Consider the following 23,998-nt stretch of genomic DNA (forward strand, 5'->3'; position numbering starts at 1 on the left):
TCAAACCATCAGTTTCAGGAGGAGGAGGAGGAGGGGGGGTGAGGGGCAAACCATCCTCCCGGGCAGGCCCCTCTGCCGGGGCAGGGCCAGGCCGGGGTCCGTCAGCACGGAAAGCAGCGAGGCTGACGGGAGGGGGAGGAGGAGGAGGAAGAGGAGGGGTGTGGGCGCAGCCAGGCCCCGGGGGTGCCCAAGGCGAGGAGGAGGGAGGGCCCCGCAGGGTGCCCGCTGTCAGCCGGGGGCGGCGGACCTGCCAGGCCTGCCCCTGCCCGAGGATCATCACCTCCGGGGAGCGGGCAGAGCTGGGCTCCTCTGGCGAGTTCCCGGAAGGGACGGTTCGTGGCACAGGGTGACGGGTGAGGACGGCTGGCGGCAGGGACTGCAGGCTAGCGGCTGAGCCGGCCGCGGAGGGCCAGCGGGGCTGGTCACAGGGCGTGCTGGGGCCCTGCCTTGGCTCCAGCACCTCTGCAAAAGCAGAGGGTTCTTTGAGCCCGAGGGGTTCCTCTAAACCCCCAAATACCGGGATGCTGCTCAGACAGGGACCCGCAGTGTGGGGGCTACGTGGGTTGGAAACGGGTCTTTGCTGGTTTAGGGACTGCAACAGAACAGTTAGGACTGGTGTGAATGAATTATGAACAACAATGTATATGTGAAAACAGCACAAAAGCAGTAAGGCAAGGGTTAAAAGAATGACCAAGAGCACAACTGAGAGCAGTAAAACTGGTAAACACTGAGGCCTGTACTGTGTAAACAGAAAGCAGAAGGCCTGCGTTCTGGTAAGGCACTACTGCAAATGATTTGTCAGGAGGCCTGTGCTCTGGGAACAGGAGGATGGCAGCAAGGGCAGAGCACAATGTAAATGCCGTCCCTATCACCGCAGCAGGAAGGCAGAATGTAGCCATGGAGATAATCCAAAATAAGGAAACAAAACAGGGAGCAACCCTGCCTAAGATTAATGGAGGCTGAAGTAATCAAGAATTGGAAGGAAGCAGCAGATCATGTTATTCTAAATCCTGATCATAAAAGATCTGCCCAGAAAGCAATCTGTCATCACCAACCCAGAGGACGCCAAGAGACAGTAAGGGCTCAACAGCGATGGAAAGGACCAGATCTCTGCGTACTCTTGCACACCAACTATCCTGGCTACGCCATTTGGACACACAACTTGGAGCTGGCGAGTATGCAAGCGTGAGAAGATGTGAGTGAAGCGCATGAGAAAATGGGTATGTGGGACCAAAATCTGTTGTTTCTGAATAAATATTACCTTCCAGTTCCTTGATGTCTCACACTGAATTCTGTTGAATTGCTGTACCTTCAAGCAGCCTGTGGACATGAGAGGACAGCCTACCTGCTCATAGCAAGTAACAGCCTACTGCCAAATTAGAAACCTGTATGACAAATTGAGTAGTTATTAGTCACATCAAAGCTTTGACAGTTTGTCACAATGAATGTTCCAAAAAAAAAAAACCTCCACAGAATGAATGCTGTGGGGTTTAATTGCTATATACAATAAGGAGAATTAGGACATTTTTAAGGAGTCAAGCTGGGAAGGCTGCAGTGTGGCAATGTTGTTTAGCCACAGACAGTGACCATCAGAAATCCTTGTGCCAGAGCGACGCTCACAAACCTCAAAGGTAACACTGCAACCAACTTTATTCAGCTTGTCTGTGTCAATAATGAACATTTACCTCCTGGTTGTGAGCAAAACTGAGCGCACTGCTCACCAGATACCACCCAGAGCAGCACCACCCGGGTGAGACCGGAGGGTGGCCACCACAGCAGCCACCACCGCACAGAGGCCTGTGCAAACGGCAGCGATGGCATCTCTGAGGGCAGCAGCTGGCACATCCGTTACCGTAGAAACCAGCAGAGGAACTCTCCAAGACTCGTTTTGGAGTTTTAGAAAGCAGGCATTCTTTATTGCAGTGCTGCATGCACGGGGGGTCATTGCACCTAACATGCATACACTAAAACAAAAGTTCATCCTTTATATACCTTGAAGACAAATATTCATACACTTTCAAAGAAGTCTTCACCTTTCTACCTATTACATTTACATTATGCTGGCATTGTAAAACTACACTACACAGGCACAGGGGTCTCAGGTGGTCGTCAGTGGTTGGTTGGGGAGTTAGCCCCCTACTCCTTTTTCCCTTTTATGGTCGTGAGCATTTTGAGGACAATTTCTTCTCCTTGGATGTTTCCCAACTCTGTTGTCCGGCCAAGCTGTTCTCTCTTATCCACCTTGTTTGAGCATTTCTGCCAGGATGCATCTATCCTCAAGGTTAGGATATTTTCTCTGTACATCTATAAGCACGCAGGGCTTGTTAAATACAAAGCTAAACATTGCTTGGTAAAAGAATTTCTTAATATTTAAGGTATAACGGAACGCTTCTCTTATCACTGATTGTTACAGGCCTCAACTTGCAGAGGCACCCCGGCGCGGCAGCCCACAGCAGGGCCCCATCCGCCATTACAGGCGCCTCCCTCCAGCCGCAACGATGGCCGCGCGAGTCGTCTCGCGAGAGCACCGCCCTCCTTCCCCGCGCCCGCCCGTTGGCCTGTGACGCCGAGGGGCGGGGCGGGCGCTGCCGCTTTGAATCGGCGCGGGCCGCCAGGGCCGGGGAGCGACATGGGGACGGTGGAGCCGGTGGCCGAGCCGCGGCCGAAGGATGCCGTCGCCACAGCTGCCGGCCCGAGGCGCATCGAGGTTCCCCGGCCCCCCTCCATTGAGGAGTTCACCATCGTGAAGCCCATCAGCCGCGGCGCCTTCGGGAAGGTGTACCTGGGCCGCAAGGCGGGGAGGCTCTATGCCGTGAAGGTGAGGGGCCGCGCGAGGCGCCTCCCCCGCCGCCCTTGGGCTTCCCTCGTTGCCTGGTGTTGCGGCCGCCCTCCGCTTTCCTTTGATCACGTGTGGGAAAGGGGCGTCCCGAGAGGAGAGGGGGGCACCCTGCGGGGGCCTGCCCCGCCGTGAGTCCCTCTGCCTTCCGGCACTTGGGCTCTCGGGGAGCCGCCGATCTTCTGGCAGAACCCTAGTGCCTGGGAGATGTGCTTAGCTTTCTCCTCACGTCCCTGTTCGCCTGGAAGCTTTGGTTAGGAGGCATCTGATAACGACAACTGCTTTTAGCAGCTCCTTAAATGTAGAGAAACCGCGCCAAAAGCCTTCCAAAGCGTCGGTGCGCTGTTGGCTTCCTGCTTGTAAATACTTGTTATAATTGAATGCCTTCAGCTGTCGTGCCACTGGGAGGGCGTTCTCACATTTGTTCGTGAATGTAAAGTCTGTCTCTGAAATGTGTAAAGGGAGCAAATTATAAAAAGGATTTTTGCTGAGTAGACATTTGAAAAAAACCTTGCGTTTTCTATGTTGATACTCACGGAACTGAAAATTAGGCTTGTCAGTAGTAAAAACTTTACTGATGGTTTGTGCGAGCTTGACTTTGCAATTAGAAGGATTATAACCAGGTGCATAGTACAGAAAGAAAAGGAAATGTAAAAAGTCATGCAAAATAGACATTCTCTTCAGGGCTATATATGTCTATTTACATGATTGTATTGTAAGCATTTTGAGGTGAAAGCTTTTGTGTAAATCCTTTATTGTTATTGCAGTGAAATTGATGGATTATTGACAGCTACATTTAACACGTGCTACATATTTGTACAGTTAAGGCCAACACTCATTAAATGTGTAGTTCTATGCATTGTGGCATTTTGGGGTTTTTCTGTATCAATTTTGATAGTGGTGATGGTAGCTGTGGAAACACTTTCTACAGTTTAGATGCTGCATATAGAGTGGTTCAATTATGTTACTCTAGTATCTTACACAAGTTTATTTAAAGTATTCTGACCTAAAAGCTTTTGTGTAAATCCTTTATCCCTATTGCAGTGAGACTTATGGATCATTCAAGCTACTGAATTTAACATATGCTAAATATTTTTACAGTTAAGGTCAACACTTACACAGAAGGTATCAAATGATACTTATGTCTTGCTATTTTTATATGTTACCAGATTCTGTTAATGAATGGTGGTGGTAGCTGTAGACTCAACTTTTTACAGTTTGTTGCACAGAGAATGGATATTTAAACTTTCTTTAATATCACTATACATATCTAGACCAAAGATGTTGAAGATGGGCAAACTTCCAAGGTATTTAGTCAACTGCTACATATGCATATCAGCTGTGCTATTATGCGTCTTCTATTCAAGATTAATATCGAGTGGATATCAACATGTAGTAGAGTAATTCAGCAGAAGAATTAGAGCCCAATTCATGGTTAAGCCTGTTATTTCTTCATTGTGAGTTGCATGTCTTTGAGGCTTCTTCCCAAGGAAATAAATATTTGTTGGGTGACTTGATTGTAAATTTTAAATTAAGCAAAAAATTCACTTGCTTTCTCTGCAAAATTAAGAATTAGAGGCTGGAATAATTGCAGTCTTGCACTTGAGGATACCAAGATGGGATGGCTTACTGATATATTCTATTTTCAAGCCTCAGGTCATATATCTCAGCCTCTGAAGAGATGGAAAGACTTGATCAAGAAGCGTATATCTAGGCATTGAACACTTTTTCCCGGTTCTGAGTTGTGCACTGTGGATAACAGATTAACTCGGAGCAGCTTAATTTCAGATACAGCCTAAACACTCATTTCCCAGTGTGTGCAATTGCAGTAAATATTGACAGTGTGATTTTTCACTCAGAATTGAATTATAAGAGTAATGAAAAAGGTTCTCTAATAACCTGTGGTTTAAAATTCTGTCTGTATATGAAGTTATAGCGTTGTTTTGTATGTATATATGTATGCAAGTTTGAAGTGTAGAGGTAAATGAATTGTCTAAAGAACTGTGGGTTAAGCACAGAAGAAAGATATTTATCTACTTTGTTTTGTTTTTCAGGTGATGAAAAAAGCAGACATGATCAACAAAAACATGGTTCACCAGGTCCAGGCAGAGAGGGATGCACTGGCTCTCAGTAAAAGTCCTTTCATTGTGCACTTATACTACTCACTTCAGTCAGCTAATAACGTCTATTTAGTGAGTAAATAAATGGCTGTGGTACTTATGTTAGTGTTGGAAATGGAGTGCAAAACTATATTCATGTCTGAAAACATATTTTTACGGTAGTCAGCGAGTACTCCTTAGTCACTTGTACTTTCTTCTTTCTCAGAATGGTTGAACAAGTGAAATATTTCTTTTCCCCTGGTACCTTTGAGATCTTTCCATCTGTGTTCCCTGTTTTCTAATAGCTAATCTGTTTTAGGAATATGTAGAAATCTTAGGGAAAACAACACAAGAAACCATTCTGTTCAAGCAGATATCCCATGGCTCACTTAAAAGGAAATCTGTTTTACTTATTGCCTGTGCTCAAAATTCATTATGGTAGTTGGCCTAGATGACAAGAGGATAACTGAGTGGCAAAAATAAGTGCTAGTCTATATGGAGCACTGTGGAGTACGGCAAGACTTAAATATGGTTTTATGTACTGCCTCCACATAAAGGTGGTATGGATTAAGACTGTCCACAAAGGGTCTAGCGTAATTTGACTGGTTTGCTGTAAGCGCACACAGTGAATGGCTTGATTAAACTCTGAGATGAGGTTGCTCTGCACTCCTGCAATGCATTTGGAGTGTAAATGAAGGCTTTTTTTCCTGGAATCTCTGTTAACTGCTGCATGGAGTAGAGGAGTTCAGGGTGCAGGATTTGTAAAGGAGATGCTAGAATATGGAATAGTATTGTGTGTTGGAATCTAAGTACTGGTGAGATTTCTTGACCAAAACCCGCTAAATTAATTCTTGTCACTGAAGAGTGAGTTTCTGAAACCCTGCTGACTTATCTTGAATAGGACATGGGCCATAATGTATGGGTTTGCATAATTTTTTTTATGTATTTTTTTAAAACACTTTCATGTCTTAATTGCACAGTAGCTCTTACTGGATACATTCTGGAAATTTGCACTTATTTCACAAAGCTTAGGTCTGAATTTAATATTGTGTATAAACACTTGCAAAATAAAATCATTGTGATCACTAGTTTTTATTTATATAGAACAGGCGTCTTTGGCTTTGGGCCTTGTGTTTCACAGAAGCGTTTTGCAATTTATTTTCTATAATATAGAAATCTTTCAGAAGTTAATTAAAAAACTGACTACAGTATTTATTTGGGAGCTGATTACAGAAAGTAGGCTAGGCAAATAATATAAGTATATGATCTATTTGAAATAAAATGTTTTGTGTCCTCTGTCATCTGAAGCTTTAATTATTTTATCCAAGTGAAAAATATTGTGTGGGAAATGAAATTCATGCAGGGAAGCTTCTAGCAGCTTCTGCTCTCTGAAATTTAATTTTCCTAGTGGTGAAGCTTTTTTATATTTTACTTGCAAATTTGAAGTGTGTTTTAAAATGTTAAATTTAAAACATTTGAATGGCAGGTGATGGAGTACCTTATTGGTGGAGATGTCAAATCTCTTCTCCATATTTATGGATATTTTGATGAAGAAATGGCTGTTAAGTATATTTCTGAAGCAGCATTGGCTCTTGACTATCTTCACAGACATGGGATAATCCACAGGTAAAACCCACTTCTTTTTTTTTTTCTTACAAATAAGTATTTGGTAGTTTGGGTTTTTTATTTTACACTCAAGCATATAACCAATCACCATTTTATAGTAACAACTACTTCATTTGCTAGAGCTTCTGGAAGCTCCTTTTGCATGTGTACACTGCAGCAATGTCATGAAACAACACCTAAAATAAAAGCTGTCCATATATGTTAGACAGACAAATCCACACTGCTTTCCACTGTACAGTGGTGTATTAGCAGCTATGCTGCCTTCTAGGTCCCCTCTCCCTGTGGCTTTTAAATGACTGTTAGTTCAGGAAACCTCTGGATACTGCCAGCATGTAACTGTAGGACAAAGGGACACTGACTACTCTAATGTTCCCGCTGTACTGAGAGTTCTTTGCTGCATTCAGTGGTGCTACAGAGAACACACGTGAAAACTTTTACTAGAGGTTTGCTTGTCATGGGTACTGTCGTGTGTAGGAGCTATGCATTAGTAAATGTTGTGATGGTAGTACTCATAAAGAACACTTGTTAAACCTGCTGAAACACAAAATGTGCAACTCGTGTAAAACCACTGTGCGTGTCACAAGGCCTGGTGTGTTTGTACAATACTTAGTGCTAGATATGTTTAAATGTTCTGGTGTATTCCTCCAGTTGGAATCATCTGCTGGCTAAGAGATGTTACTGAGAAACAGCTATAATCAGAGTTTTGTACTGAGTATTTCTGGTCAGTTAACTTAATATTGCTCCGTTGCCCTTTTACTGATTTCAACTATATTCATGTCTTCAGGGACCTGAAGCCAGACAATATGCTCATTTCTAATCAGGGCCATATAAAGTTGACAGATTTTGGGCTTTCCAGAGTTACTCTGAACAGAGGTAAGAGTTGTCTGTATCCTTTTGGCTGTATTAGAATGTATTTTTGTGTTACATTCCTGTATTCTTGAATGCTTTACATCCCCGTAGAGGGCAGCTTTCAATTAAATAAGCCCAAATGTTGCACTAATATATGATTTCTAGTTAGTACGTCCTGATAAGGTATATGCTAGTAAAGGGTCTGCTCTGTGCACTGCACTTCAGAAACTAAAATATTTATTCTCTGGGACAAGGGGTATGAAATATTATCTAGAGCCATTTGTCTTGAGGGGTATGGATTTCAAAGTTTTCTGTGAAGTCCACTAAGAGAATTCAAAGGGTGAATGAATAATTCTGGCTATTTCTGTCCTTTGGTTCATGTTTTTCTGTCCTTCTGTATATTAACTTCTAACCTGAGCTGGGACCTTTCAGACATTAATGTGAAGGACAGGGGGAGGTGGTGAGTCCCAAACAGAAGATTATAAATCAGTGCTTTAGCATACGAACATAGTGTTTTCAAGTAGCAGAAAATAGAGCTGAATAGTCAAATGACTGCCACAGGTGATAGGCTGCAGGTCTTAAGGTGAATAGCCAGTTCCTGAACTAGTTTGCACCTCCAACCCCTTAGCCATATCAGCCAAACTAATAATGCTGCACAGCACCAGTTTAGTTTTTTCAGATAGCTGGTGGTGGGTACAGCCTTTTTATATAGTTAAAGGAATGTAGAAATTCAGAGTTTTCTATGGAGTTTCTGATTCATGGTTTTAAGAGTGTAGAGGAAAATACTAAGTATACTGTATTTTCTATAATATACTGCTTTGATAAGCTCTAATGGGACAGATTATTGTGTTCGGTTGAACATATGTAAGCTATAAGCCTACTTACCACTAGTGAGCAATAAATGGCATCTAAGGTTAAATTTTCACTTATGAAAAATTTGTAGCTTTTTTGAGATGTCTTTGGGAGAGAAGACAGGCTTTGAATCAAATTTACCCTCTTGGCCAACAGGCCATAGGCTGGAATTGCTACCTGAAAACCAAAGCTGGTATCAAATTAGAAAATGTAACACTTGCAACATAGTATGTTGGAAAATAAACTGGACTCTTACAGTTTCTGTATATAAACTGTAATTTTATGATGGCTATACAGGAAGAAACAGCTTGTGTTGAATAGGAATGTATGGGTATGTCTTCACTTGGGTTTGGTGTCTTCTTTTGTATATTCAGTATGTGACTAAATTTTTTTTCCTCTCTTGAGAAAACTTAAGTAAATGCCTGTAATTTTGCTTACTTAATAGCAGAAGGAAAACCTGACCTACTTTGTATTTTTTTGTTTGTAGAGATAAATATGATAGATATTCTTACTACACCATCAATGGCAAAGCCAAAACAAGACTACTCACGTACTCCAGGACAATTGTTGTCTCTCATCAGTTCTCTGGGTTTTGTAAGTAATTTTCACTGTCTTTGAAGTACTTCATTCTTTTAGCTTGCTTACTATCTTAAATGTAATAATAGGAGTGCTAAGGCTATTCTTGCACTTCTTCTGCCAGCTGGTGGAATGATTTACTATATGTTTCCAGCACCTTGAAGTTCTGAAACGATTACCTCAGACTATATTTCAAATTACTGACTATCAGTTGTGCTTCAAAAATTTTGGTAAATGGGCATGATTAACTCCAATGCAAATGTAATAAAGAATATATGAAGTTACACTATCAATCCTGGGTGTTTTGTTCAGGCTTCATTAACTTTGAACTATGCTTCTTCCTGCTTGATAGTATACTCCTGTTGGAATGAAAATGCCAGAGCACAATTCAAGTCAATCATCTGACAGTCTGCATGGAGTGGTTTCTCCCTTACCTATGGTCCAAAAGGAAAATACCCCTCTTTCAACTAAATTATTCAAAACATGTGAGTATACCAAGCCTTGTACTGAGTAATACTCTGACTGTGAGGTTGTGGTCTTTTAATTTTATGTGAGCAGCTTGGACCCACTTGATAAAAGGTGTGTTTCTGTTGGTGTCTTGCTGTCTACCATTCCTCCAGTACTTAAGGTCTGACATATTTTCACCTACACTGCTTATGTCATGTTTTGATTTTTTTTCACATGCACAACCACTGAATTCAAAATCAGCCTTTAAGATTTTACAGAAATAGTGTCAGTTCTTGGCATACTTTCACTGAAAATGATTTAATATAGCAATGTGTGCTTACATTTAAATTGTCTTATCTTGCTGCTTACTCATTTCCAACCTGAAATGAGAAAGAAGGCTACTATGGTGCTAATGTTCAGATTGCTTTTAAACTCTTGGCAAGTTCCCACTTCAAAAAATGAGTGAATTGACTATGCAGGAAAGATGATGAGAAATTATGATGTCATGCATAACTTTCCAGAACTTCCTTTGTCAAAGCTTGACATAATATGAAGCAGGTTAATATATGTTGCCTATTTGTACCAACATTTGATTTCTTTTTCCTCGCAAGATCTTGATACTTCTCAATTAACTCCCGTGATGCCAGTGAGAAGTTTAACTCCTACTCTACTTCAGTCAAGAAAAAGGTTTGATACCTGCAGCGTCAGTAGTCTGTCGCACGCGAACCTTTCCAGTATGGAATCAGAGTGCTGCAGCAGCCCCAGGTGGGAGAAAGATGTAGAGGTCAGGACTGTTTTATCTTCCCACTATAAACTAAAATTAGCTTGTATTTGTCTATGCACTGTTGCAGATCTCCTCTACTTACTTCCCCCACTTATTTCAAGTGTAGAGAAGCCTTCCAATGGGAGAAGGAGCAGGGGTTGTAATCCTTGCCAAGTAGGAGTTTTGAATCAAACTAGTATTTTTCTTCAAGCAAATAATAGTCCTGTGCAATGTAACAGGAAAAGTAAATGCCATTTAGCCTGCAGCAAAGGAGTGAAAGAGAAGGCATCTATTGGTTTAGCCCTATTCCTCACGATGTGGGCAGTGCTGGGAGCACTGGCTCTTTGGAAGCTAACCTTGTCCCTGTAGTTTTATTAGCTCAGCATGCAGACAAAAGAATTTCTTTAAAAGGCAGAACTTGGGGAAAATAATAAACAAAATGCACTTCAAACTTATACTAGCTATTAAAAACTGAAAATGTTTAAGAATTGCATTACTGAAGGGTTTTGTATCAACTAATCTAACACCAGTAACTATAGCTGATACAAAATACTTTCTCCTATTTTAAACTGTTAATAAAATTCTGTACAGATACAGACCTAAAAGAAAATGCTGCTGTGTTTAGTCCCTTGTCATGATTCCTGTTTAGATCACACACAAAAACTTATGTTTAAAACAATTTATAATTCTTTGTTTTATCTGTCCATTTCCCAAGGCCTTTTTTTAGTATTGCGTTACCAAAATAGTAGTAATATCAGATTTGTCTTTTGTCATCTCTGAAGTATAATATGCCACAGGGTAGTATAATGGAGTTCTTTAGTTTGGGGTTTCTTGGAAACTTGGAAGTTCTGTAGCTTAAGTTCTTAACATAAAATCACAAATACAACTTTAATTGCTATATTTCTTCATCCTTAGGCATTTAAAAATACTGCATTTTCTATTGTATTCTAGTAAGCTTATTTTATGCTCTTAAAAGTCAAATTATCCCTAATTTAGTTTTGATTTTTTTCATGTATTATGTTAGTTTGTCACTATTCATGGTTATAAAGAATAAGTAATGCTTGCCAATTTGCAGTTCTTTATGGAAGTGGAAACAAGGTATTTCTATAATGCTGTAATCCTATTTTTCTTGATACTCAAAACTTAATGTGCTCATTTGCAGCAAAGTGAAGATGAACACTATTCTACAACAGGCAGAACAAGTAACAGTGAATCAGCTCCCCTTTCCAATGTAGAATTGCTGAATAGCAAAGGTATTAATGTTTTAAAGAAGAAAGAACTGGAGTCTGCTATTTCTCCCATCAGCAGCAATGACTCTGGCAGTAGGCAGAAGTTGGGAAGTGAACCTTCCGATATAATAGATACTCCTGTGACCACACTGGATGTGAAAGGCATAGTCAGAAAATGTCTTTCTGAAAATAAGATTTGGGAAGAAAAACTCCTTGTAAATAAAGGAGTTATGACTAATGAAACAGCAGAAACTTCTAATCAACAACAGTCACCTTCAAGACAGAATGAGTCTGACAAGCCTATCGAAGAGGAAGAAGTTTTTGAAAAGCCAGGTGTAAAAAGAAGCTTTGAATTAGTTGACACTAGTCCTTGTCAGGAACTTAACTATGTTAAAAAAAGCAATGCAGAATATAAACGTGGTTGTCAGATCTCAGAATTTCCAGCAAACGAAAGGACAGGTTTGACAACAGAAATTCAGTCCTTAATGCTTTGTAATAATGGATGCCTACGTGACACCTGCAAAAGCAAGGAAGAAGTTAAGAGTTTTATTGGTAACCAGCAAACAGTAGAAAAATCACTTACTTCAATTATAACCAAAAATCTTATGTGTGATATGGATGCAGACTATGAAAAAGATGATAAAAAGGAGTATGTGAACTCAAGTTTTTTAGGCACTGACGATGAAAAACCTTTAGGAATCCTCAGTGCCGATTCGGACTTATCATTTCCTGACATGTCTGTTAAAGAAAGCCATTTAGAAAAGCAGCTTTTAGATTTGGACAAGAGTGTTAAAGACCTCTCCTTTGAGGAACCAAAACCAGAAGACATCCTAATAACATCACCGGAGTCCAGAGATGCCCCTCAAAATGGAGAGGAAGCACATACTGTCCAGGACTGCAAGCCACCTGGTTTGAAGGAAAAGGATCATGAAAAGGATAATGACCAAAAACACATGAAAGAAACTTACCTTGACATAGGATCTCCCTCAGAAAAGATGATGGAAGCACTGAATCTCATTAAAAAAAATGCTGTTGTTTTTCGAAGTTATAATAGTCCAATTAATATATCCAATGTATCTGAGCCATGTAGCATGGCTTCCTTGGATATAATGGATCTTTCACCTGCTTGTAGTGGCTCTTACCCAACAGCTATTACTCCATTACAGAAAGGAAGACCGTATAGGGTCTATCAGGTATGTAAGGAGACGTGCAGAAACTTTGTGCATGCATTAGACAGTGATCTGAAGTGATTTCATTTCAGTTGTTAATTTAGGGAAAATTGGAGTTTGAGGTAGTCTGTGAAAGTGACCTTTGCTGACAGGCTTTAACTTCCTGTACTTGTGTGGCCAAAATTATAATTTCTGTAAGTGTTTAGCAATAACTATGTCCACTGCTTTGCCTCTGGCTCAACATGAATTGTCTGTCCACCTCTGAGAAACTCTTTGCTCTTATGGTGAACTAGTAAAGAAAGCCTGTGTTATTTTGTCTCATCCTACTTTTAGTGCAGTGTGGTACTTCCTGTGAGTAATTATAGGTTTCCTCATGTAATGGGAAGTGGGGGGTTTTTTTGTAATCCTGCATCCCTCCCAAGATGGTCTGCAAATGTTCTTCAGCTGCTAGTAACTGCTATTATGCCTGCTATGTTCTTTTTTTCATTCTGGTAAAAGTAATGGTGTAATGTGTGGTGTCAAGTACCAATTACAAGCCTACTGCAAAGATTGATGGAAACAGTAATAGCTGCTTGCAGGGTATAAAGTTTTTGATTTGACCTTTTTAATCCTTCTGATAGTAAGTAAAAAATCTTACTGTCCTAAAGTAAGTTAGAGCCCTGATGTGGGAAAAGTAAAAGGATACTTTTCAATCAGTGTTTTCTGTTTTGTTTTGGCACAGCTTTACAAGACCTTTATCTAGTTACTTAGGTTCTAGTTGCAGGATTTGAAGCTTTTGGACAAAACTGGCAGTGTGTTGAATGATTTGGTGTACCAAAAGGGGACATTCAAAATGTCATTTTTGGGAAGGCCTTTTTTCTGCTGTCTTTGTCTGAATTGCTAGCTTCTGTTTCATCTACATAAAATTTTAATTGACTATGAAATTTAGCTTGTATTCAGCTGAAATGGAGTCAGAGTAGTATGCACTTCATCTTCTGAGAAATAAATGACTGATGGCATTACATGTTTTTTGTAACTTAAACAGGAGGATACCTTTTTCATATACTTTTGTGATTCTTTTTAAAATTACATCACTGTGACCTGATTACCTGATTTCTACTTTGATAGTGGATTCTGTAGCCTTTATGGCATAGTGATAATGAGTTGATCTCTGCTGCACTGAAGATGAAGTTGGAAATGAAATTATACAAGATATATAGGAATTAAGGGTATATTGAAAAATAAAGAATAAGTCTCTACAAGATAATTTAGTAATATCTCCAGGTCAAAACAGGAAGTCTTGCATTGCAGTCAGCCTATCGACTATGAGAACTTATTGATCTCTTTGCAAACCTGCATATTTTAGCTTCAAATAATGTCCCAAATTAACTTTCAGAAGGTTTGTGTAGCTGCAGACAGTCCCTAAGTCTGACTTGAGTAGAACTTCATCTGCAGGCATTATGCAACCTGTAGGATGCAGGTTAAACAATAAAGGGCTTGTTTAGTATATTTTGATTACATCTGGTATGCAATGTGTAAGAAAATTCAGGATTCTCCTTTTTATTTTACAGGTATTTGACACACATGCTTGCTTTTCATAGGCTAATATTAAGAACTCAGTGCTGAAATCAAAGGCTATTTTGACATTCTATTTAGTAGGTTATCTTCAGATTTGCATTTGAAAGGGGAGTTTAAGATTGGGGGGTTTTTTGAGAAGTTACTTGTGGATTTGACACTGGAGGAAGAAGTTGAGGAAAAGTGTCTCAAAGACTAGGCATTGATTAACTTTTTATACTTCAAGATGGTTGAGATAAATAAATGGAAGCATATTTGACATACTTTTTCAGGGAATGTACGTTCTGTGACATGTTCTTGACTTGAACTTAAGTATCAACTGTTTTATACCCATTACTAAACCTGAAGATAGGAGTTTCTCTGGGTTTTTTGACATCTGAAATCTTTGTTGCATCTTTTAAGACACCTCATCAGGGAGATGCTGGCACACCATATAGGACTCCAAAGAGCGTAAGAAGAGGAGCTGCCCCAGTAGAAGGTGAACGCATCCTAGGGACCCCAGACTACCTGGCACCTGAGCTGCTTTTGACAAAGCCTCATGGTAAGACAAACAAACCATGGACTTTGTAAATACTTGAAAGGTGACATATTTACGCTTCTAAATGTCTCTAGAGCTCTAAACCCTTCAAGTAATGAAATAGTGAATTCTCTAAAAATACCTGGTGTTTAGCTTCTGCCAACATGGGTGGCTGTTTGCTTCAGCTGCTTCTTCCATTTACGTTTTTTACGTGACCAGAGGTTTTGACTGTCTAGCATGGTCTTGCCTGCTGCTAATCTAATGCTCTGGAAGGTGTGCTTGGGCAGCCTGAGGCTTGCGTGTGGTGTAGGAATCACAACTTGGTCATCCTGAGTGTCCTTAAAGATTCTTGAGGGAGGTGGAGGTGGCAAGTGGAACTTAGTGGAATTTAGAATGTATTCCATGTTTATTGATATCAGTGTGTTATGTGCATCCAGATAAGTTTATAAAGTTGCATTAAAATCAGTTACTGAGTTGAGTAACTTCATGAAACACCTAAGATTTCTGGCAGGATCTTCCGTATAAGTGTACAGTAGTAACCAGCAAATATTTTTCTGCAAGGTAATATAAGAAAATAAAATAGTGTAACTGAAGTGAATAGATTTCTTTGGCTCAATCCTGAGCTCCACTGAAATTAACAAAAAGTCTGAAATATTTTCCCACTAATTTGCAAGATCTGTTAACAAAAAATAAATGCAAGGTATCCCTGATACATTTGTTGTATTTATAATTGCATTTTATTTCCATCTCAAAAGTATACTATTATTTTGTAGAGCTAATAGTCTTAGGAAAACTGATATCTTCATTACAAAAGCTATTACTAATCTGTGAAACAGTAAAATTCTGCTGTATGCAGCCAATATACATTAACTAAAACTGTATGAAGAGATAGAACAATTTAACTGTAACAACTAAAATTATTAAACATGTGTAGTTGTTTTGCACTTCCATTTAGAAATCCTGGTTATTTGGCAGGCATTAAAACTGGATAATAGCTTGGAAATGTAATCAAGGCTACTTAGACAACGTGGAACTTGGTTGCGAGGTGACTTCTGTGCAATTATTGAGTGTCTTCAGACTTCAGTGATAACTTGCAGAGCCTGGGTTTTATGTCAGGAAATGTCAAAGCTCCCATTACCTTCAGTGAAGCCAGGGTTTTCTGGCTTTGGAACTCAAGACTTTCTCTCACTAAATATTTCTAGTGTTAAGTTGCTTGTAAATGTAGTTTCAATCCTAAACTATAATGTTGCAAAACTATTTTATTTATGTTTCTAACTTGGATTTAACATTGTTTATTGTTGAGTTACTACCTTAACAAAAAACCCTGCATTCCTGTGCCTTCGGGGAATTGTACTTGATATTCGATTATATTTGTTAGGGGCTTTAGCAGTGCTAGTAATGTTCTTGCTTCATTGTCGTTTCATATGCAGGGACTCTGATCTGAGTTTGCTATTACTGTGCAGAAATGGAGTGTTCAGCGTAACTGTGAACAGTCAAAGTATAACTAGATTACAATTTCTAAGAAAATTGTTCGGGTGAACAATGTTTCTATATAGAAAGCTATGTCCAGTATGCATTCCACAAAAGAATGTGTGATGATTCCACAAAAGCTTCAGGAAACATCAGTATCACTGACTAGGCTATCAGAAATCACACACGTAAGCCTGTGCTTCAGGAGTAAAGTCAGCATTCTTAAAGATGTTGTGTAACAGGAAATAAACCAGAGACACTTTCTCATTGTTTCCTTTCACTGGATGTGGTCAATCAGATTTGCTTTGTGTATGGGTGAAGAAGGCTCAGATGCTCAAGACCTGGTATTTCTGTTTCTTGATTCAAATATTGATAGACGTGATTTAGCAGGGATATGGTAGGAGTTAATCTAATTTTTAGTTAAACTTTGAGTAGGGAAAAATTGCTGCTGAAACCTGTGTTACTACATTGTTCAGACTTGAGATCTTAATAGACTTTGACTGAAGCTGGGAATATTTTATAGGAACATCTGAGTACCTCTAACAACAGGGGATGTGATCTCACTGCTTTGATACGCTTAGCTTGGTGGGACATTCTTACTGCTGTTAAAAGTTGCTGAATGTGCATTAGATTATTAGTTAAACATTTTGGTTTTCAGCATTTCTAAACTTAGTCAATAGTCCTTTTGAAATGGCTCAAAACACTTGTTTTCTTAACTTGGAGGTGTCTTAATGGGGTTTTTTTATATGCCAAAAAAACCCAAGTAAAATTGCCCTTCTTTCAAAGATTTTTTTTTTTTTGCAGCAATTGTGGCATCTGTTCTTTATACGGTGGAGTGGGCATGGCTTAAAGGTGCAGGAAGCTTAGAATGCATGCAGTGGTGTCTTTGCCTGCTTGTTTTTAAGTAGGTTAACAACCTGGAACATGGAAAACCAAAATTATTTAATAACAAAGAAGAGATAGCTAGTAATTATGCATTGCCCTAATCAACTTCAGTGTAATGGAAATAATTCCAGCTTTTTGCATACTGGCTCATCTCTGCAAGCTGTCGTCAATATTTTGACATAAACTTAGACAACTGAAAATTAAGTTCAATAGTTTGAATTCTTGGAGTCTTCTCAAAAAAAAAAAAAAGAAAGATACGAGTTACAACATGGAGCGCTTATCCAGGCTCTAGAGTGGTTGTAAAAGACAGCTGTTTCTTATCACAAAATAATTTGTTGGAGAAGTCAGCTCCTGGATTCTCTGTGATGGGAGCTGATAATTAGATTGTTCTTAAGAGCCCCCTTGCTTTTATCAGTAAACCCCAGTATTATCTATAACGAATTAAGGAGCAAACTGGCTTTAAAAAGCCATTTAATATATTTCTAATCTTCCCCATGATTAAGTACAACTTATTTTGTCTCTTCCTTCATTTCCAAGAAATTTTGCAGGATTTAAACACTCTTCAATTTCTGCCATGGCTAATCTTTGCAAATATCTTTAAACCTTTGTGTTAGTGTAATGACCTGGATTTCTCTTATCAGGTTCTGCTGTAGACTGGTGGGCCCTTGGAGTTTGTCTGTTTGAGTTTCTAACTGGAATTCCACCTTTTAATGATGAAACACCAACACAGGTCTTCCAAAATATTCTGAAAAGAGGTAAGCTGTTTCAGTAATCGGGGAAAGTATGCACTTCCAATGTTTGCTTTATGGTTTGAGTTAACAACTCCTCTGCATCTTTGTCCGTAGATATTCCCTGGCCTGAGGGTGAAGAAAAGTTGTCTGATAATGCCCAAAGTGCAATAGATATTCTCCTAACAATTGACAGTACTAATAGAGCTGGACTGAAGGGTTAGTATTAAAATTCTGTTGTGTTCTTTGCAACTAATTAAAAATTTCAAACTGGTGGTGTCCTCTTCCTGAAACTTAGACTAATAAACTTTAACATCTATTTAGGTTCCATGTATAGTGCCTGAACACTTAACAAGTTGTGGTCTTTTCTGTATTTCTTGTGGGACTTTGCCCTTTTGAATGAGGAAATGGAGAGGGGGATTTTTTTTACTGAACTCTTGTTTTGTTTTAATGCTGCTTTGTTATGGATGTTTAGTGTTTGCCCTCTGATGTAACAAAGAAGTTGTCTTAGCTAACTCAGAAAGAGGTATTTGGGGGTTTTTGACCTAACTGATTTTAGGAACCTTGATTAAAAGCCTATAGTTCGGGAGAGAAGACTCCTACAAAAGTTAATTCAAAGGGGCTTTTTTTTAGGAATCATCCTGTCTTTACTGAATTGTATAGGGGAACACAGAGTTAGACAATATATACTATACAATGTCTATACATTTTTTCCCCCCTGTAGAAGGACTTAAACATTTGCTGTTGTAACAGTGACTATATTTTATTTAAAAAAATTGATAAAATCAAAGAATCTTAGGGTGAGACATCTTGGAAAAAGAGGAAGAAATCTTACAAGAACTGCTCAAGAAATCCCTAGAGAAGGAAATTAGTATGGAAACACTCATAAAGAGACTGAATGCTAGAAGCTGAAACCAGGCCAAATCAAATTAGAGAAGGCATGTGGTTATAAATGAAGATCATTGTCATTAGGGAATTCTGTGGCTCTTTAATGTATCCCAAAAAGCATCTGATGTCTTAATTTGAAGGTGTTTTAGTTAAATGCAAGTTATTGTCTTCATTCCTGGATATTAGGGTAAAATCTAATTGCCTGTCATGCATAGAAATTTAAACTAGATGACATAAAGGTTTCTTCTGATCTGAAGTTCTTGGAAATTCATTCTTTGTCAGGACCTTTAACTGTATGTCTTTAGCCAATTTATAGGCCACTGAAGTGAAGCTGGATGAGTAGCTTTCAGGACAACCGTTAAATTTTCCTCACTGTAATTGAGTTTCCATCACTGTCTGACATCTTCTCTTCCCACCCCCAACACACACGCTCTCCCTCTCTCTGTTTCTTCAGCGTGAAGCCTAACTTACTGAGAATTTCCAGTTATGTCATGTCTTAAGTGCTGTGCTTCTATGAGTTCAGTCCTTCCAGATAAGAAAAGCTTTAAAGCAGCATTTGGCAGAGAACACTGGTATCCAATGTTGGGGTTTGATTTTTACACCCCTCTTCAGAGACGTGGGCAGGAGCTGACTGCCAGCTATGGTACACATTAATACTTCCTTGGAAAAGACAACGAAGTCTGCTCTCCTCTTCAGCTGAAGACAGCTTTCAGTATGTGAGAACTTTCTTAAGAGCAGAACTAGATACAGTTCTGAGTGTATCTGTGCAGTGTCCTGCTCCATGTATGGCTGCTGAAGCTATTGAGAGAAGTTAGTCTTCTGACTCTGATTTACTGCATTTTGTCTAAAATAAACATTAATATTGTGTTCTATTATTTGATCGGGAAACATAGAAATAATAAACAAATGTTAATGTCTTACTGTCTGTCAGCTAAAAGCCTGTGGTACGTGCTTAGAATCAAAATTTGTAGTGAGCGTTTGTCTTGGTCAAACTTCCACTTCCTTCTAAATGATTTCTACCTGTCCTATTATTTTTTTCTACTTGCTTTTGATTTTTGTGGTGCAGGTTTGTATCCCACTCCACTGAAAAGGCGATTTCTTGGATTGAATCAAAGTAGCAAAGCCACTTTCATCAGAGTGGTGTTTCCAGGTTATGCAGAAGACACATCGGATCCTGGGTGCCAGGAAGTCACCTGGTCAGAATGGACAGGGCAGGGGAGTTCTCCTTGAGTCATAAAGTCTTTCAGCTTGGTTAGTTATCCCACTTCAGGATAACTGTGGAACAGGATAACTTAAGGAATCTGGTGATTTGTGGTGACAGACTTCTATGTCTGGTGGTAAGCCAAAGGGGACTGTGCAAAGCAGAGGAGGACTGCTCCATGAGTGAGCAAAAGGCAGGTGGCCTGCATTGGAGAAGGGTAGGAGGGACTCCTCCCACGTGTCTGCTCAGCATGGAACTTTGGCAGAACTAGAAACGAACTTTGAAGTGATGCTTAAAATTTCTGTGGTGCCCTATCATGAGAAATGCCCCTACGGCACCCCTGATCCACTAGGTTTGCTGTGTAGAATAGGTTCTCTAGCTGGGGGAAGACAGTTGGCATCACAACAGTTTGATCCCACTGAGGTTGGGGTAATCAAAATGCAATTGCAGTTTGCTGTTTTGGGATTCACAAAAGTGCAAAATAGAGCAAATCTACTGCCAGTTATGCGTCAAGGGAACAAGGTGTGACTATGGGGCTTGGACAGAAGGAGGTTTATAATGCTTATATGAACTTCTGTTTCAGAACTGAAGCATCACCCCCTCTTTCATGGTGTGGACTGGGATAATCTGCAGAATCAAACTATGCCGTTTATACCTCAGCCGGATGATGAAACTGATACCTCTTACTTTGAAGCTAGAAATAATGCTCAGCACCTGACTGTGTCTGGATTTAGCTTATAGCATCAAGATACGTCGATGGTTTCTCCATGGTTTTGCACACTTACAGGTTGTCCTATAACACTAGTTTGGTCTTAAGTAAGTTCCTTGCCAAATTTAGAGTGTGTTTTAAGTTATCGGTCTGGTTTTATTATTGTATCCTTTATTCTAAAGTGAAACTACTGTATGAAACTTAGCTGGTATCAAGTGCCTTCATGCTACTTTTCTCTCCTGTACTGCACCTTACTAAGAGGCCAGAGCATTGTATTTCTTGGAGCTACTAACACTTGGCAATGATGGGGCTTTTCTTAATAGCAATGAGTAACTCCAGTTAGGAGTGGTGAAGTTATTTCCCAGTTAGACATAATAGGGAAAGGACATAAATGCTTGCTGGTTGTACCTACTTCTACCTTACCTATTGGTGGTTTGGTGCGATGGCAGTCTTGTTTGGGAGTAGTCCTTTCTGACCAGTTGGAATATATATCGACTGTGCAAAGTCGATGTTTCCATTCGAGGGGGCAAATTGAATCTTAATGCAGCATTGAAATGTCTTCTGTTTATCTTATCCCAGGAAGAGTGAAGAGACAGTGGTGTTCAAAGCTAACTTGGCTAGATGTGCCATGCAAGATTGACAGTAGTTCCAGTGGTGGTTTTCCTTTCCTAGACAAATGGGGTAGGGAAGGGATACTTGGGGCAAGCCTGTTTAAACAAATGCTTTATTTAAATTGTTGCATTGTAGCCACTTACCCTGTAGGAAGATGTATTTACATTTTAGCAGTTAATTGTTTTAAATAGAAAATGCTGGGTATGTGTTTGTGCTCACTCATGTCAGATGATTGAAAACAAAAAATCACCTGAGTGCTAGCTAACAAGTGAAGTGTTATTCATACTGAAGCTGCTATATATTAAACACTATAATGTATTGCAAATTAAGACTGTTCTGTAAACTCACAACCAGATTTTGGATTTTACTAGAACTTAAGTTACAACTGTATAGTCAGTATTATAAATTCTAATTAGGGGAAGGTATATTTAAATCTATTTTTAAACGCAACATAACTTGCATCTGCTAGGTTTTAGAGGTTTATTTGTAGGTAATTCTGTTTAAATTATCTTAGATACCAATGCAAGAAAAATATCAATCTTAGGTGACTTACTGAAGACTTTAATTTTTCAGGTTTGTAGTTGTTAGGTAAAGATCACTTGTGCTAGATGGTGGTGCCAGCCAGTGGCCACATGCCAGAAGCCAAGCGTTTTGCTTGTGATTTTTGCCAAGTGGCTTTTGAGTCTCATGAACTGAACCTTCTTGCAGGGGGGTGAGTCTTGTCCCTTCGTTGCCCCAGTTCCTAGAAGACAAGACTTACTGATGGCATTCTGAGCAAACAGTGTCTGCTAGGCTTCCTGCTGTCCCTTCAGGTAGTGGGGGAAGGAATGGGAGTAGTGGAGACAAAGGAAGCTTCCTAGAAGGACCAAAAGAGAGCTAATGCTTAATAGTGGCAAATGAGAAATTCCAGCTCTAGGTGTGATAACTAAAACATAGTGAAACAGAATCTTGACAAGTTGCAAAGTGTACTGTGATTCTCACTCCCTTTGCTAAGGACTTCAGTTTTAGAAAACTTCTAAATTGTTGAATCTTACTGAAATTAATGTTACATGAAAAGGTGCAGGCAATCAAATGTACGCATTACTGAAGCAGTATCCATAGAAAACGCTCTCTTGAATATAAGTTCTTTAGCATTTTTCCTGTGTATAGTTAGAGTATATAAACTGGGGGAGGAGAAATACCTTAATCTAAATAATTGCTGGTATTTTACGCAATTTATTCTTCCATTTCTAATAATCTCGTTTAGGAAAACTAGTCTTACAAGAATGAATCTGTTTCATGCTGAGGAAAATACTTGAAAAATGTGTTAGGAAATAATGTAAACTGAACACCACAACAGGTCTTTGTCTTCAGTACTTTGCAAATGGTTACAACCTGTTCCCATTTTGCAGCATAACACATTCCCTTCAAAGTGGAAAAAATCAGTGGTATGACTTTTTAAAGATAACCTCTAACCCCTTGAAATAATTCTTAATCAGCTGCAAGGGTCAAGTAAGCTTCTATCTAAACTTTTTCTTGACTAATCTTGACAAAGAACTCTGGAATTGCTTAAAAGTCTTTCAGGTAATCTAATGCTAGTGTAGACAGAGCTAGAGATGGTAGTACACCAAAACATTAGGCATAAAGAATCCTGTTAACTTACTGTTTTGTTCTTAAAACCCTTAAACCTTCTTATAAAAACCTTATTCTAAAATAAAATTATGGTTCTTCTACCATAGTTTTATAATGTAATACAAAACCATAAATTCTGTAGAACAGTAAATGGGCCAACTGACAAGTCAGGATGTTTAATGTAAACAGTTATCACTGCTGTCTAGAACTGCTGCATTGTGCAGTTACCACTGAAGATTTGCAGTACCCCATTCTCTTCAGTATCTTGCATTTATCCTGATCATAGCAAACACGCAGTTCAATTTAACAAGTTGATTGTCAGGGTTTGTGGTGTGGGTTTGGGGGTAGTTTTGTATTGTGGTTTTTTGTTTTGTTTAAAAAGTGAATCCTAGCTTTATTCTTCATCAAATTTCTTGTCAACTCTTAATCCCATTGGTTTTGTCCCACTTAATGCTTGACTTCAGATACTGCAGAGAAGAGTACAAAAAGCTATAACGTAGTAGCTGAAAGATTTAAAGTTTCTTCTCATCAGTAATCAACTACAAATATTCATGTAAGCCGGCAAAAGTTTCTGATCCTTAGAAGCTGTGAAATACCACTTGGCAAGTACTCTAGCTGGTACAGGGTGTTTCTTGAAGGCCTAAACTTTATGTGCATGAGCTACATATAAACTGTAGCTTCCAGGTTATCTTGGGAGGCAGCTTATCTGCTGTTAGCTGGACAGAAGTGTGCCAAAAACTAGATTTCAGTAACTGTCATGCTTTCTTATAACAGAAATAAATAGCAGTCTGGGCCAACAATTGCTACCACTAACTTGCTCTTAGGTTCACCTATACACTGTGTGATGCTTGGAGGCCAAGACAGTGAAATGCTGCCATGGGTTCTTGAGCTAGTAGGTTCCAGTTTCAGCATGGTTATTCTTATAGTAAAATGCATTCTTTTCCACTCTACTATGTTCTCAAAAATTTTACTTTGCACACTTTTATATATTTACACAAAATAAAACACTGCAGTCTTGCTGTTGCTTGCTTCTGCATTTTTTTGTCTCTAAACTCTTATACTTTTGACACTGCTGGGGTGGTGGGAGGTGGATTTTTACACAAACCCAGACTGTTTCCCCCTACCCCAGCGAAGACAGTGATTATAAGTTAGGGAAATACTTAACACTTTCTAATACAGGTATGTACTCCCTTTGGTTTGTAACTTGCTAACACCTTCCTGTAATCTTTACTACAAGCTCCATTTGTGTATTCAGTGGCAGGAGAGCAAAGAATCCTTGGATGATCTGTAACTCCTGCTGGGCGCCTGCTCCTCTCTGGTAACTAGAAAGAGTCAGACAGAGTGTGGCTCCATCTCCACCAGCACTTACTGTGCTGC

The 23,998-nt window shown here is 39.4% G+C and overlaps 1 protein-coding gene across 2 annotated transcripts; it reads left to right on the forward strand.

The window, feature by feature from the left end:
* Positions 1 to 183: 183 nt before the first annotated feature.
* On the forward strand, positions 184 to 23,643 carry MASTL (microtubule associated serine/threonine kinase like). Of its 2 annotated transcripts, XM_074833425.1 has the most exons (13): positions 184 to 353; positions 878 to 1,220; positions 4,891 to 5,028; positions 6,422 to 6,561; positions 7,346 to 7,434; positions 8,750 to 8,856; positions 9,191 to 9,323; positions 9,897 to 10,069; positions 11,211 to 12,470; positions 14,403 to 14,541; positions 17,514 to 17,627; positions 17,718 to 17,819; positions 20,273 to 23,643. In XM_074833425.1, exons 2-13 carry the CDS (start codon positions 1,209 to 1,211, stop codon positions 20,428 to 20,430), a joined length of 2,565 nt encoding a protein of 854 aa, XP_074689526.1. In that variant the 5' UTR covers positions 184 to 353; positions 878 to 1,208; the 3' UTR covers positions 20,431 to 23,643. The 2 variants fall into 2 exon arrangements, with proteins under 2 accessions (XP_074689526.1, XP_074689535.1); XM_074833434.1 differs by having other exon boundaries at positions 184 to 1,195.
* The last annotated feature ends 355 nt before the right edge of the window (positions 23,644 to 23,998 follow it).

Source organism: Strix aluco, chromosome 1 (genome assembly GCF_031877795.1).
Source record: "Strix aluco isolate bStrAlu1 chromosome 1, bStrAlu1.hap1, whole genome shotgun sequence".
Classification (NCBI taxonomy): domain Eukaryota; kingdom Metazoa; phylum Chordata; class Aves; order Strigiformes; family Strigidae; genus Strix; species Strix aluco.